Raw genomic sequence first — 13,727 nt, 5'->3', positions numbered from 1 at the left:
CATAGTGACGTAGACATGTGGGGGCGTGTTTAAACTAGGCGTTTTAGGAGGGCATGGACAAGTCTTAACTTTTATAAAGAATATCTCTTTGGGTTTCAGTCTTTGCAACTTTAGGGATCTTATCTATTCACGAACAGCTTTGTAACACTCCAAAGAGAAAGGAAAGCTTGAAATCGCATCATATGACCCTTTAACACACAACAGTGAACACAGCGCAAGTCTTGATGGCCATGTCCATGAACAAATGACTATTGTGAACCAGCCGATATCAAACAACCTCAAACCTGCTCGTGAGTTAGAGATTTGAATCAGACTCCTTCCATCAGTGAGTCGTTACTGAGTTCACAACTGACTCCCTCACTGAACCATGTGGCATTTTTGAAATGATCCAGGAACTGTGATGTGGATTGTAGACTTAAATCAATCTGTTTATTAGTATATGACAGTTGTTGACTTTTTTTGGCTTCTTTATTGAGTGATTCTGTAATTTGTCATCTAGAAAACTGAACATACAGTGTACATTTAAGTGGCTGCATAATCTTGAAAACTAGAGACCTGTTGCTGTAATGTGTATTAACACAAACCATGTGTGGATACAAATCTGCTGTATGTCGTTCCAACCATCCAGCTGATTTATACCATCCTCTTTCAAAGGTCGCCTCGGATTCACCCATACAGGAGGAGACAGCCCCTTGCCCATAAATGGTACGCGCATGCATTTTATTGGTTTAATGTGCTAGTGGCTCAAGCAGAAGGGTGGCTGAACAGGCCCAACAATCTATGTGTTGAAATAGTCAGTAAGATGAACTTTTGGGGCACTTTGTCTCACTGGTTCCTTTTAGCTGTAACATTCTGTTTAAATGGATTTGAAACATGAGGTAAAGCAAACATATAAATCTATCAAATTAAGAGAAATGTAGGATATTAGTAAAGTTAATGTTTAGTTATGTCATCATATAGGTATAATCTTGTACTGTTGTAACAAAAAAAAAACAGATTCTGAGTCAAAGGGTGATGAAATAAAACTGGCCCTGTTTTCATAGCTTGTTTCAAATCATTCAGTGGTTTGAAAAGTAAGAACATGTTCACTTACTCAAATAGGGCTAGCTAAAAATATATATATTAAAATATTTTGCTATTATTTTTAGCCCTGATGATAACTGATATCTTGAGAATTATTTATTTATTTTTTGTAATATGTGACCCTGGACCACAAAACCAGTCTTAAGTCACTTAAGTCATTTTTAGCAATAGCCAAAAAAACATTGTATTGGTCAAAACTATCGATTTTTCTTTTATGCCAAAAATCATTAGGATATGAAGTAAAGATCATGTTCAATGAAGATATTTTGTAAATTTCCTACCATAAATATATCAAAACTTAATTTTTGATTAGTAATATGCATTGCTAAGAACTTCATTTGGACAACTTTAAAGTCGATTTTTCTCAGTATTTAGATTTTTTTGTACCCTCAGATTCCAGATTTTCAAATAGTTGTATCTCGGCCAAATATTGTCCTATCCTAACAAACCATACATCAATGGAAAGCTTATTTATTCTTTATTTATTCTTATGTATAAATCTCAATTTCAAAAAATTTAACCTTATGTAGGGCTGCACACTCGAATTTCTAATCGCGATTACAATTATGAATGCCACAATTACGTAATCGTTCAAAGCGGCAATTTAATCGTTCAAAGTCCACTTATGTTATTCTGCGTGCTTAAGATGCATTTTTTTCTTTCTACATGTTATCTTAAAGGGGTCATATGATGTTGCTAAAAAGAACATTATTTTGTGTATTTGGTGTAATGAAATGTGTTTATGCGGTTTAAGGTAAAAAAAAAACACATTATTTTCCACATACTGTACATTATTGTTTCTCCTCTATGCCCCGCCTTTCTGAAACGCGTCGATTTTTACAAAACTCATCGGTCTGAAAAACTTATCTTAAGGGTTTTTCCCATTATTTTAATTTTAGTTTTAGTATGACATTATAATACCATTCATATTTTTACTTTTTTTATAATTTAAAGAAGAAACCAATCCGATGTATATTTGACATCTGAGGCTTAATACTATAGACAAGTTTTTTCAGTTAGAGTGTTTTCAGCTTGTTTATTTTCATATAAAAATGCGGCATGCAGTTGCATCAAACAATGGTATAAACATCATTCAATGTAAATTGTGATAATTGTAATTACAATTTCAAGGGAATAATCGACAATTATGATTTTTGTCATAATCGTGCAGCCCTACCCTTATGACTTGAATTGTTTAATGTATGAAGTAAAATGCAGATAAAATGTAAATAAATAATCAAGGCATGTTTTCCAAGCTTTCTTTTTCTCTTAATGAAACTAAAGGTTGAATATTGTTTAAATATTATCTTATTTTCATGTACCAATATAACGTGTATATTATATAGTAATAAACAGCACTTTTTATCTTCAAAATAGGGTATTTCTACAGAAACATAAAATGCCACACTGAGTTTTGTTTAATTTAAACGGATAGCTTGAACGGTTTCATTCGCCAAATTTAGCAGCATTTTTTTCCTCCTTGTGTTTAAATCAGAAATACTATTACACATGCTAATGATTACTTTTTATCATTATAGCAGTGAAAAATATATTTAGTTTGTATAGTTTGTGAGGTATCATGTTTCCAGTGAGTAGACATTTGATAATCGGCAAGGGTTGTTAATGAATGTGCTCAGAATTAAAACACGTTTGGACAGGTAGGTTGAATCACACAAGAAAATAATTAAAATACATTCTGACAATCTTCTCTGAGTCGATGAGCCAAGAAACTCAGTTTAGTTGCACAGTTTAGTTTGAGCCTTGTTAAAATTGTTTGAGCACTTGGTCGACAAACCCAGGTAATTGACTTCTTGCAAGATTTTAATTATAATCATACGGCTCTGAAATGCCACATACTTTCAACACATTTGTTTAAAATGTAAAATTGCAGTCAGGTTTGGCAGAAAAAGCTTAGTTCCACTATTCATTTATATAGTTAAGTCAGAGAATTCACATTTTCATTGGGGATGTGTTACTTTACTTGTGATCGTCTTATTTTACATGCAGCAAGGAATTATGGGAGGCGACGAGGTAAAGAAAACTTCTAACAAATCCAAATGAGAAAAATGAAAGACTTTCAAACTATCATAATGATGGGTAGAATAATCCAGCATCTGCATGATATGTTTTGGGGCATTGTTAATTGTTTGCATGTACTCAAGCAGCCTTCATTTCCATTTGTGTATCGATTGTGTGCCTCTTTCCTGCTGTACTCCAGAGATTTTAATTTTTTTTATTTTTGGTGAAGAGTGAATTTGATTGGGGCTTATCTGTGGTTAGGGCAACCATACACACACACACACACATACACACACACACACACACACACACACACACACCCAGGCCACAGTTGTGACTAACTCCCTTACATAAAGTCTTGTAAAGCAGCTCAGGCCTGTGTTCTGTCACGTCAGGAGGAAATTTGCTGGAGTGGCTTGAGCCAGAGAACTAATACTATATCCGCCAGTCCTCGCCCTATGTTATTACTGAAGCTTTAGTGCGGAGCTACATGGCCATGTGCTGGACATTAACACTTACATTAACGGATATTTTGACAAAATATTCTCTTATATAACCTAATTGTAGAAATTAGTTTTATAGGCCCAGATGCGAAGGAGAGTGCCTAAAACCCCATTAAACCCCACAAAACGTCAGTTTTCACAAAAATATTAAGCAGCCCGGCTGTTTTCAGCATTGAATAATAATCAGAAATGTTTTTAGAGCACAAAAATCAGCATATTAGAATGATTTCTGAAGGATAATGTGACACTGAAGACTAGAGTAATGATGCTGAAAATTCAGATTTGAATCAATCAATTGAATCAATTTGAATAAATAACATTAAAACATTAACAGTATTAAAATAGAAAAGTTACTTTAAATTGTAGTCATTTTTCACATTACAGTTTTTACTGAATTTTTTGATCAAATACATGCAGCCTTGGTGAGCATAAGAGATTTCTTTCAAAAACCCGAACATTTGAGCGTTTAACACAACTCTCTGTATAGAATATAAATATGACCTGCTTTATCATTGGACCAAAACTGTGGGCTATAATTTGTTTTATACCACAGAAGTCGTAATTCAGAAATCCCTATGCTTTCAAAATTGCACAACCCAAGATAATGCAATTGTCTGTCTTAGTATTTCTTGGGCTCTGAAAAATCCGTCAGTGTAATTGATTTCACTCTGTGGTGTAGGAATGTAGCTTAAACACTGAGAAAGGCACAGATAATAATTCCTGCCTTCTCCCCCTTCTTCAGGACACTCATCCCTGTTCCCGATGGAAGATGGCTTCGCAGACGAGGAGAGAGGCGATCAGAGCCTGCCTGGCCTTGGTTCCTCCCACTGCTTCCCTCACCAGAACGGAGAGAGGGTGGAGCGCTATTCTCGCAAAGTCTTTGTGGGTGGCCTCCCCCCTGATATAGACGAAGGTATTACACACATTTAGGGTGACCTCTGCACTGCTGCTTATAAAAACAAAACCAGGTTTCAAGGTTCATTGTTGGCTTTGGAACTGTTTCCACGATAGCTACTTACTCTTATCTGAAATATTATCTTGCCTAGATGAGATAACAGCTAGTTTTCGCCGCTTCGGGCACCTGTTTGTGGACTGGCCTCACAAAGCAGAGAGCAAGTCATACTTCCCCCCGAAAGGTGAGCTAAGAGTTTAGAGTATTAGTTGAAGGACATTTTTAAACAGTAATTTTCATAATAGGCACATACTAATATTTTAATTGTGGCTGGCTTGATCACCATGACAACACTTGAGTACTCAATTAAAGGGATAGTTCACCCAAAAATGACAATTCCGTCATCATTTATTCACCCTCATATCATTCCAAACCAATAAGACTTTTGTTCATCTTCAAAAAAAAAAACCAAGTGAAGAAGGAAACCTGAGAGATTTTTCTCTCATTTTGATGTCCGTTCCACTTGTAAAAATACTCCATATGTATCGACCGGTGAAGTCTTCTGATGAGACACCATCACTTTATATCGGTTATGCTTGAACAGTGAATGAATTAGATGTAAATAAAAGCCTAAATTAAATTTGTTCAGCATATAAAACAATCTCTGGCTCTTCAGTAGACTTGGATTGAACCGCTCACTTCATATGTTTTTTCATAGTTTTGTGATGTCTTTGTGAACTTTTTGAAGCTTGAAAGTTTTGGTGGAATGGACTTTCAATGGGACGTAAATCTCTTACGTTTCATTAAATACATTTTTATTTGTGTTTTGAAGATGAATGGAAGTGTTGTGGGTTTGGAATGACTTTAAGGGTGAGCAAATGATTTAAAGAACTTTCATTTTTGGGAGAACTATCCCTTAAAGTTGGTACTGCCGATTAGGTTTAAAGACAGGAGTTGTTTTGGTAATGATGTGCATTTTCTATTTATTATTTTAATGTAAAATGTAGTACTTCTGCCATTCCCACTGCTTACTAACTCTAAAATTCTCTTTTCCAAAGGTTACGCTTTCCTCTTGTTTCAAGATGAGAGCTCTGTTCAAGCCCTTATCGATGCCTGCATCGAGGAGGACGGAAAGCTCTATTTATGTGTTTCCAGCCCCACCATTAAAGACAAACCTGTAAGGATGAATTACAATACTGCACCTCAGTTTTTATAGTGAATTTCTTTTTTTGTCTTAAACAGCTGCATTTTCAAATTAAGCATTAGTTTGTCCTTATTTGTTCTGTGAAGACCTGCTATTGTTTTATTTGTCAGTGAATTTGAAAACTCTGTTGTGGATTATTTTTTCATTTATTGTTGACGTGTGGTTTTGTAACAGGTCCAGATTCGCCCTTGGAATCTTAATGATAGTGATTTTGTGATGGATGGATCACAGCCCCTGGACCCGAGGAAAACCATATTTGTGGGTGGGGTGCCACGCCCACTTCGTGCAGGTATGGAGGTTTTTTTTTTTTTTTAGTTTCTGTGCTACTATTTTAGTGGCTCCCCTAATCACAGAGGATGGAATCTTCCTTGCTGGCAAAACATCTTTTTATTGTACCTTAAAGAGTAGTTATTAGGAGACCAATAAGTAACTTTGTTGTAACATATTAAGAAGCACTGCTCTTTGAGTAACTTTCTGTTAACAGCTTGTAGTATAGCTGCTTGATCGGAAGAGCAGTGAAACTGTAGCTTGCTAATAGTTTGTAGCTTTACAGACTATTTTCAAAGTAGCTTTTCAAGGCAAAACTTCTAAAATATATTGAAAGTTGCCATTTTATTTTAGTATGAAAGGGGTAGAAAGAATGATGCAGTCTAATTTGTATGTTTTTAAACTTTTAAGCATTAAATATGTTGTCTTTCTGACAGTGGAGCTGGCGATGATCATGGACAGGCTGTATGGTGGCGTGTGCTACGCAGGCATCGACACAGACCCAGAGCTGAAGTACCCCAAGGGAGCAGGGCGGGTCGCCTTCTCTAATCAGCAGAGCTACATTGCTGCTATCAGTGCTCGTTTTGTACAACTGCAGCATGGAGAAATCGATAAACGGGTCAGTGCTGACTTCCACAAAACTATGCTCTAACCCTAGTTGTGACATTACAACATGTTTTTTGTTGATGAACAACTGCATGTTTTGCACAGCTTCGGTTACAATTTAAATGCTTTTTTAATGCAGGACTTATAAAAAACAAGAAAGATGGGGTTTTGTAGGCCAAAATGTTCAGGTTATGGTTCTCAATGGTAAAATCCCATGAAACCTGTCAAGCACATGTCATATTGACACAAAAATAAGCTATATTTTGCATTTTGGTGTTATTTTCATGACAATGTTTTCCCCTAATTCTCATATCTATCTATCTATCTATCTGTCTATCTATCTATCCATCTATCCATCTATCTGTCTGTCTGTCTGTCTGTCTATGGTGAAGTATTTATACATTGTGTTAGTATTTGCTGTATTGCCATTTTTAGCAATATCTTTGTTTTTCAGATATTACAAATCAAAATATATGATTGTTCAATCAAAAAGATTTACCCAAACAATACAGAACAAAGCAATAGGACAAAAAGAGGCAAATAGGGGGAAAAACTCACTAGAAAAACTCATTTAATTTAATTTTAATTTTAAAATATTAAATATAATATATTTGCTGTTTTACTTTATAACTGTCAAGACAGTTCATATTGCGAATAATAGGAATTACTGACAACTTATAAAATTCATACTCATAAAAAAATAATGTCAAAATAATGCAAAAAACACACACGTAACAGTCTGCTGATCTTTCTCGGCCCAGGTGGAAGTGAAGCCATACGTCTTGGATGACCAGCTGTGCGATGAATGTCAGGGCACTCGCTGCGGAGGCAAGTTCGCTCCTTTCTTCTGCGCTAACGTGACCTGTCTCCAGTATTACTGTGAATACTGCTGGGCGGCCATCCACTCACGTGCCGGCCGGGAGTTCCACAAGCCTCTGGTCAAGGAAGGCGGCGACAGACCTCGCCACATCTCCTTCCGCTGGAACTAAAGCTGGTAGGCCAGGAGAAGACAGAGAGAAAGAGAGGAGGGGGAGAGCAGGCTAGGAGGAGTCGCAAAATCATCATCTAAATAAATGCACTTTTCTGTTGCTGGTTCCTTTTTAGTTTAATTTAAAAAAGACAGACAAAAAATATGATTTTAATTTGTCATTTAATATATATATATATATTAAAAAAAATGGATGTGTATCCAAAAAAAGATTCAGGAAGAAAAAGAAAATGTCTAATCCATCTCTCTATTTTTTTATAACTCCATTATATTTCATTTTCAAGTGCACAGAGATGTGAATATATTGAGTATTAGTATAATTTGTCAGTAAGTATCTGCATGACTTTAGAATTGGCTTTTTGTTAACATTGCGATTGGAAGTATTACGTCCTATTTTAAATTTAATCGAAAAGGCGAAGGAGCAAACGTGAAAAGAAAAAGTGCGGGAAGAGTGTACTTATTTCTTCGCTACCCATAGTGCAGATGTGTGGTCTAAGATCTCAGTTGTTAACCAAAGCTTGGGATTTGAGAACAGAAGTGAATTCTCTCGACGCTCTGTTTTTACTTTACTTTGTACTTTAAGACCATGCTAATCTTCAATGTTTCTTGATGACAACAACTGATTCCACAACAGTCTGGATTTGATCTCCATTGTGACATGCAAGAAAACTAATACCTCAAGCTTAGCTGCTAGTTTAAGTCGAATATATATATAGTGTATATATATATAAAAAAAAAATCAAGCTGGTCTCACCCTTTCCCCCAGGACCATAGAAAAAGGAAATGACATCAGCAAACGGCACATTGAGAAAATCTGCTCTGTCACTTCCTGATTTGAATTCGAGATTCAGCGATTTGAATTCGAGATTCAGCATCCTAGTGGGGAATGTATGTTGTTAAAGTTGCAGTAGTCTGCCTGCAAGCTGGTTCAAATGCAAGAAACTTGATTTCCTTTCTGGTCCAGCTTAGCAAGAAGCAGCCGTCGTTCTCTCAGGCTGTTAGCGGCAAGCCTTTTTTAGTTTTAATTTTTGACTCGCAATATGTGTCTCCTAAGCCTTTCCCCAGCCCCCCGAAGCCCATAAGCCTGAAAAGGTATACGTACAAGCAGAACCGCAGTGAACGCTACTTAGAAGGGAGGAAGAACGATCGAACAATGTACCTCCTGTCCTGCAGCAGCCGTGCCCGCTCAGCCTGAGTGTGAAGCATAACTGAAGGTAGTCCATGCATCTCTCCACTCGCTCGGCCCCTTGCCCCAACGCTCACCTGAAACATAAGAGGTTTTACTTTCAGACATTAGGGAACCAAAGATGGCTGTGTAGTATCTAGCGAATCCATGAACGTTTCCTTTCTTTTGCCCTGCAGATTTCATTTTGCCTGATTATTTCTGGCCCCAACCCGACCCAGTCCTCATCCCGTTCAATATAAAGACCAGATGGGCTCCAGCAAACCAAAGATTGGCCTTGAATCGATCAGCATGCAGTTACAAGTCCTAGTAACACTAGTGAAAACCACTTTTCCGCTTTCCAAAGGTCAACCGAAAGAGACGCATGTAGTTCGGCGGTCGGGTATTGTTGAGGAGTTTACGCCAGGCATCAGGATATCCAATTCGGTAGATTTACGGCATTTAAAGCGCAAAAGTCAGGGAGTTAGTGATCAATTAAGACTTGATACACTAGTGAGAAATTTATCCTCGTGTCGGCTTGAGCTGGTGGGTGTGGTGGTTGAACGTTATTGAAGTTAAACACTTTTTGAAGAATTTGCTGTTAATGAGATGGCAAAAACAACAAAAAAAGAGATTATTTTATACATGGCCTGCTGATTTTTGGTACAGTGTTTTCTAGCTAAATTATTTTGACATGCACATATAAACATTTATTATGCACTACTTTTCTAAATAATTTTTTTTTTTTTTTTTCAACAGTCATTTTAGGCACATTTTTCACAAAAATGGAAAAACTCCTTTTTGCAATACCTCAATTTTTCACATTGTGAAAGGTAGCTTTTGTACTTTTGTTACTGAGAGATCTGCATATATGGAAATTTTCATTTTAAGAGAGAAAAAAAAAAGTTGCGTGAATTTAATATATATTATTTTCAATTATGCTTTTTATACATTTCAGTGCTGAGGACTCTTTACAACTAAGCACGCACTTGCTTGTGTTGACTCGACAAATCTGCAGTGGAGAGATCAAAGTGTATTGCTTAAGGTCTTGGCTCTTGTACACTAGATTTTAATGGCAGCCCTAGATTCGGAAATGATCTGACAGCAGCATGGTAAGAACACGTTGTCGTTCATATTAATATTGCGCAAAATGGCTAAAAGATAACCTTGTCTTTTTGGTTTCCTCTCCATAGCTGGAATATAAACTTCTAATATAAGGAGAATGCTAAATCTGGTTCATGTTTAGGCTGATCCTCGTATCAAAAGAATGGATGTTTGATGTTTAGATATTTTAACATTTGAAAATATATATTCTTGAACTGCCAACTAGTTCCTATTGTAATCCTTAGCATGCATGATGAGAAAAAAAAAAAAAAAACGTACATGAATTAGCTATTGAAAATAATTGTTGTGGTTGTGCACCAGATGTTTCTAAACCTTCGTTTAAGGCCACCCCACACCCTGCACCCTTCCCATGTTATTCTTCTATGCCTTCCCCATAATCCAGTATCAATAGGATTATACACACACACAAGCGTAAAAAAAAAAAGAGAACTCTAAATGTCATTGGATGAATTTGCAGTGCAGGACGAAAGCATCTTCTTTAGAAAAGACTTGAGAACTTCATCCCCACTGTCTGTTTGAAGTAAATGAAAACCCGTTTAGAGGAAGGGGAACTTAAGACTTGAATGTGGTAAATGTTGCAAGTTAACTTGGAGTTGTTATGTGCAATACTTTTTTTGAACTTTTTCCAGATAAAGACTCTTTGCAATGTAATTCTTTAATGCCATTTTTAATTGCCGACATTTAAAGAAGATGTTAATATGTTTTTCACAGTCATTTTCTACTGTTATTGTAATCCTTTTCATGCTGGTGTTTGTAAAAAAAGAAAAGAAATCAAACTATTTGTACTAATATAAATAATTGAAGTTATTTTTAAAACATTAAAGGTTTTGTGCTCATTTGCTTATTTTGTTTATTTCAAGCTACTGTGATTGATTGCATTGTAATTATTAGGTCAACAATGTATTTAGCTGTTTATTGGTATATTTTTAATTGGAATGTATAATTAATTTTTATAATTTTGATCAGATTTTTGTTATATTTTTGAGGTGAAGCTTTTAATATGTTAAAGTGTCTAGTTTTTACTAATTGCTATATTGTGCTCCACAATATATGGTTCACATTTTCTGAAGGAAAATAAATATTTAAATATCTGTCTGTTAACGATGTTACTTAATGGCAAAATTTCAATAGTTTTTAACTGTGTATGGGAAGGTTGTTGTATTTATTAATAGCATTTTTTTACTTAAGATATCACCTTAATTTTTATTGTCATTTCACTTTATAAGTTCCTATTTTTGTATTTTTCTTTCTAATTAAGTTATGTTATACGAAATGTCCATATTCTAGGAGTTGGTCTGTAAGTGCTAGTGAAACAAAAAGAAAAATCTAATGTTATTTAATTGTTTGCAGCCAACTATTTATAACAATATGCATAATTTTTAAATATTTGTAATGTGAAATGTTGAATGAATAAAACTTAACTGTGACAAGACGCTGACTCTTGTATTTCTTGCATTAAGTGCATTATTAGTGATTAAAAGACTCTAAATATTCTCCCGCTTGTAGATTCTGGCAGATGCTACTCTGAATTCACTTGATTTTTTTTCTGTGGTCCACAGCTCAAATGAATCATAATGACCAGTGTGAATTCTGCAGTGTAATCCAACCTCTGGATTTTCAGCCAGATGTCTGCCACACTTTTACATAAAATTTTTTTTTTTTTAAATACACATTTTATCAATGTATATTGCTTTAGAAAACCGGGTGTAGTTCTAAATACATCAGAAGCTATTTATTTTGTTTTTACATCATTAGGTTTTATGTTCTGATTTATTGTTCTCGGTGGCACCACCAGCTGTCTCTGAATGTATTTCTTGCATTAAGTGCATTATCAGTGATTAAAAGACTCTAGATATTCTCTCGCTTGTAGATTCTGGCAGATGCTACTCTGAATTCACTTGATTTTTTTTCTGTGGTCCACAGCTCAAATGAATCATAATGACCAGTGTGAATTCTGCAGTGTAATCCAACCTCTGGATTTTCAGCCAGATGTCTGCCACACTTTTACATTTAAATTTTTTTTTTTTAAATACACATTTTATCAATGTATATTGCCTTAGAAAACCGGGTGTAGTTCTAAATACATCAGAAGCTATTTATTTAGTTTTTACATCATTAGGTTTTATGTTCTGATTTATTGTTCTCAGTGGCACCACCAGCTGTCTCTGAATGCTTCTATTGGAAATGTAGTTCTTGGTTACTTGATCTTGTAAGCACTTTATCTGGTCTTTGGATTATATTTCTTTGTCTAAGTCGTTTTGATGTAAATCCATTTTCTTAACACTTCTGTTCATATTCACATAAACCATATTTAAACCTGCAGTCCTTAACTTTTTTTGGTTAAAAATTATCCGAAATCAATATTTGAGCAAGTACATTGCCAGCCAGCCAAAAATATCGCCTTACTTTAGCCCGATTCACAACGGTTAGTTTACAATAATGTTTTCTAATTTGAGTGGTGCGGGTAGGTTTTCGCGGGAAATTACGTCATTACGTCACGTCTGTAAACGTAAAGAAGTTATCCCGGCTACTAGGCTAGTGTGTAGTCAGGTCACAGTCTAATTATTTATTTCCCATGAGACTGTGGGACAGGAAATGTAGATCACGGTGGTTCACTGGTGAGAGGTTTCAATCACAGAACTCATTTGGATGATAAAACAGAGTGATTATCAGTTGAAGCTGTGCATGACGTGTGACATCAATGCCACACCCTTTAGCAGGAATTACATGATTAAGCCTGCATATTTTTGCTGGCATCCCAAAGAAGCACACATCAGCATACTTTTAAAAAGAAAATGGAAATAACATTTTGATGAAGATAGCTTCTGAATGTAATTAAGTGGTTTTGGACACTTAATTGCATGTCATCTGCATTTAAATGAAAATGTATTAGTTTACATTTATATTAAATGCAATTAGCTGAACTTAAGAGTGTTTTTTTTTCTCCAACCCACTTCTTTATATGTGGGTCAAAGACGTTAAGATGTCCACTTATGTAAAAATTCAAACAACATGCTTATTCTGACTTGTACATATTCAAATATATAAAAGAATAAGGGAGCATATTACATTTTATTGTGTTTTAAATGAGTACAAAATTCTTACTGACAAATGGGCAAAACCTAGGATAGTGGCAAATTTTAAAAATGTAAAATTACAATTAATTAGTATTTGGGGTTTAAGTAATTAGTCTTTTAATATGTCATAAATTTATTTTTTTGTTGTAAATATGCCTGACAAGATTATTACACTGAATGACATTTTAGTTGGGTGTCTTCTGTAAATCATGGAAAAATGTATGATATTTATTTTTTTGCTCGGAAAAACAAAAACAAAATTTCAATTAAATTAAACAGAAAACTTTTAAAATATTTTTTGGGAAAACAGCAACAATTTAAAGCAGTATTACACTTATTGTTTTTATGCTTAAACCCTTTTTCGACCTTTGCCCCATGTACATAATTTCACTACTTTGTCTTTGAAATGTGGTTAACCTACTGTCAAGCATTTATGGTCAATTAAAATATATATAATTTCAGTTGAAACTTGAATGTCATGTACTTCAATGTATTTGTAATTACACATTTGTAATGATGAAGTTGCAATTATACACTTTAAATGTGATATATACATATAATTTGAAGTACACTTAAAAACATTAGATTTACACTACAAGGACATTCAATACAGTTAAGTGCACTTCTTATAGTGATAGTGTGTTTGTGTAGTGTGTAAAAACGTGTGTAAAATGAATGTTGGTGTGTTACACCCCATCCTCCTTAAATCGAGATGGGTGCCTTCAGTGCTATGCATGACCAAATGTATCATTTATTCGTTCAGTGGCAGGCATCATAAATATAATACTTCACGCCCTCTCG

The 13,727-nt window shown here is 35.0% G+C and overlaps 1 protein-coding gene across 7 annotated transcripts in view; it reads left to right on the top strand.

Moving 5' to 3' along the window:
- The window catches only part of LOC107727263 (cytoplasmic polyadenylation element-binding protein 4-like), a 28,821-nt gene extending 17,540 nt beyond the window's left edge, over positions 1-11,281 (top strand). For 2 of the 7 annotated variants that reach the window (XM_016537069.1, XM_016537070.1), the window contains exons 4-11: positions 655-705; positions 3,091-3,114; positions 4,348-4,518; positions 4,652-4,741; positions 5,556-5,674; positions 5,876-5,990; positions 6,406-6,587; positions 7,336-7,694. In XM_016537069.1, coding sequence (XP_016392555.1) covers positions 655-705; positions 3,091-3,114; positions 4,348-4,518; positions 4,652-4,741; positions 5,556-5,674; positions 5,876-5,990; positions 6,406-6,587; positions 7,336-7,563 — 980 coding nt within the window. In that variant the 3' untranslated portion in view covers positions 7,564-7,694. Of the gene's footprint in view, positions 1-654; positions 706-3,090; positions 3,115-4,347; positions 4,519-4,651; positions 4,742-5,555; positions 5,675-5,875; positions 5,991-6,405; positions 6,588-7,335; positions 7,695-8,924; positions 9,463-9,483; positions 9,558-9,682 lie in introns of those variants that run through there. The other 5 variants (XR_001638338.1, XM_016537067.1, XM_016537068.1 and 2 more) reach the window with 5 other exon arrangements.
- The last annotated feature ends 2,446 nt before the right edge of the window (positions 11,282-13,727 follow it).

The sequence above is a fragment of the Sinocyclocheilus rhinocerous genome, unplaced genomic scaffold (genome assembly GCF_001515625.1).
Source record: "Sinocyclocheilus rhinocerous isolate Xijiao unplaced genomic scaffold, SAMN03320098_v1.1 scaffold95, whole genome shotgun sequence".
Lineage (NCBI taxonomy): Eukaryota > Metazoa > Chordata > Actinopteri > Cypriniformes > Cyprinidae > Sinocyclocheilus > Sinocyclocheilus rhinocerous.
This window is presented reverse-complemented; position numbering and strand designations above follow the sequence as displayed.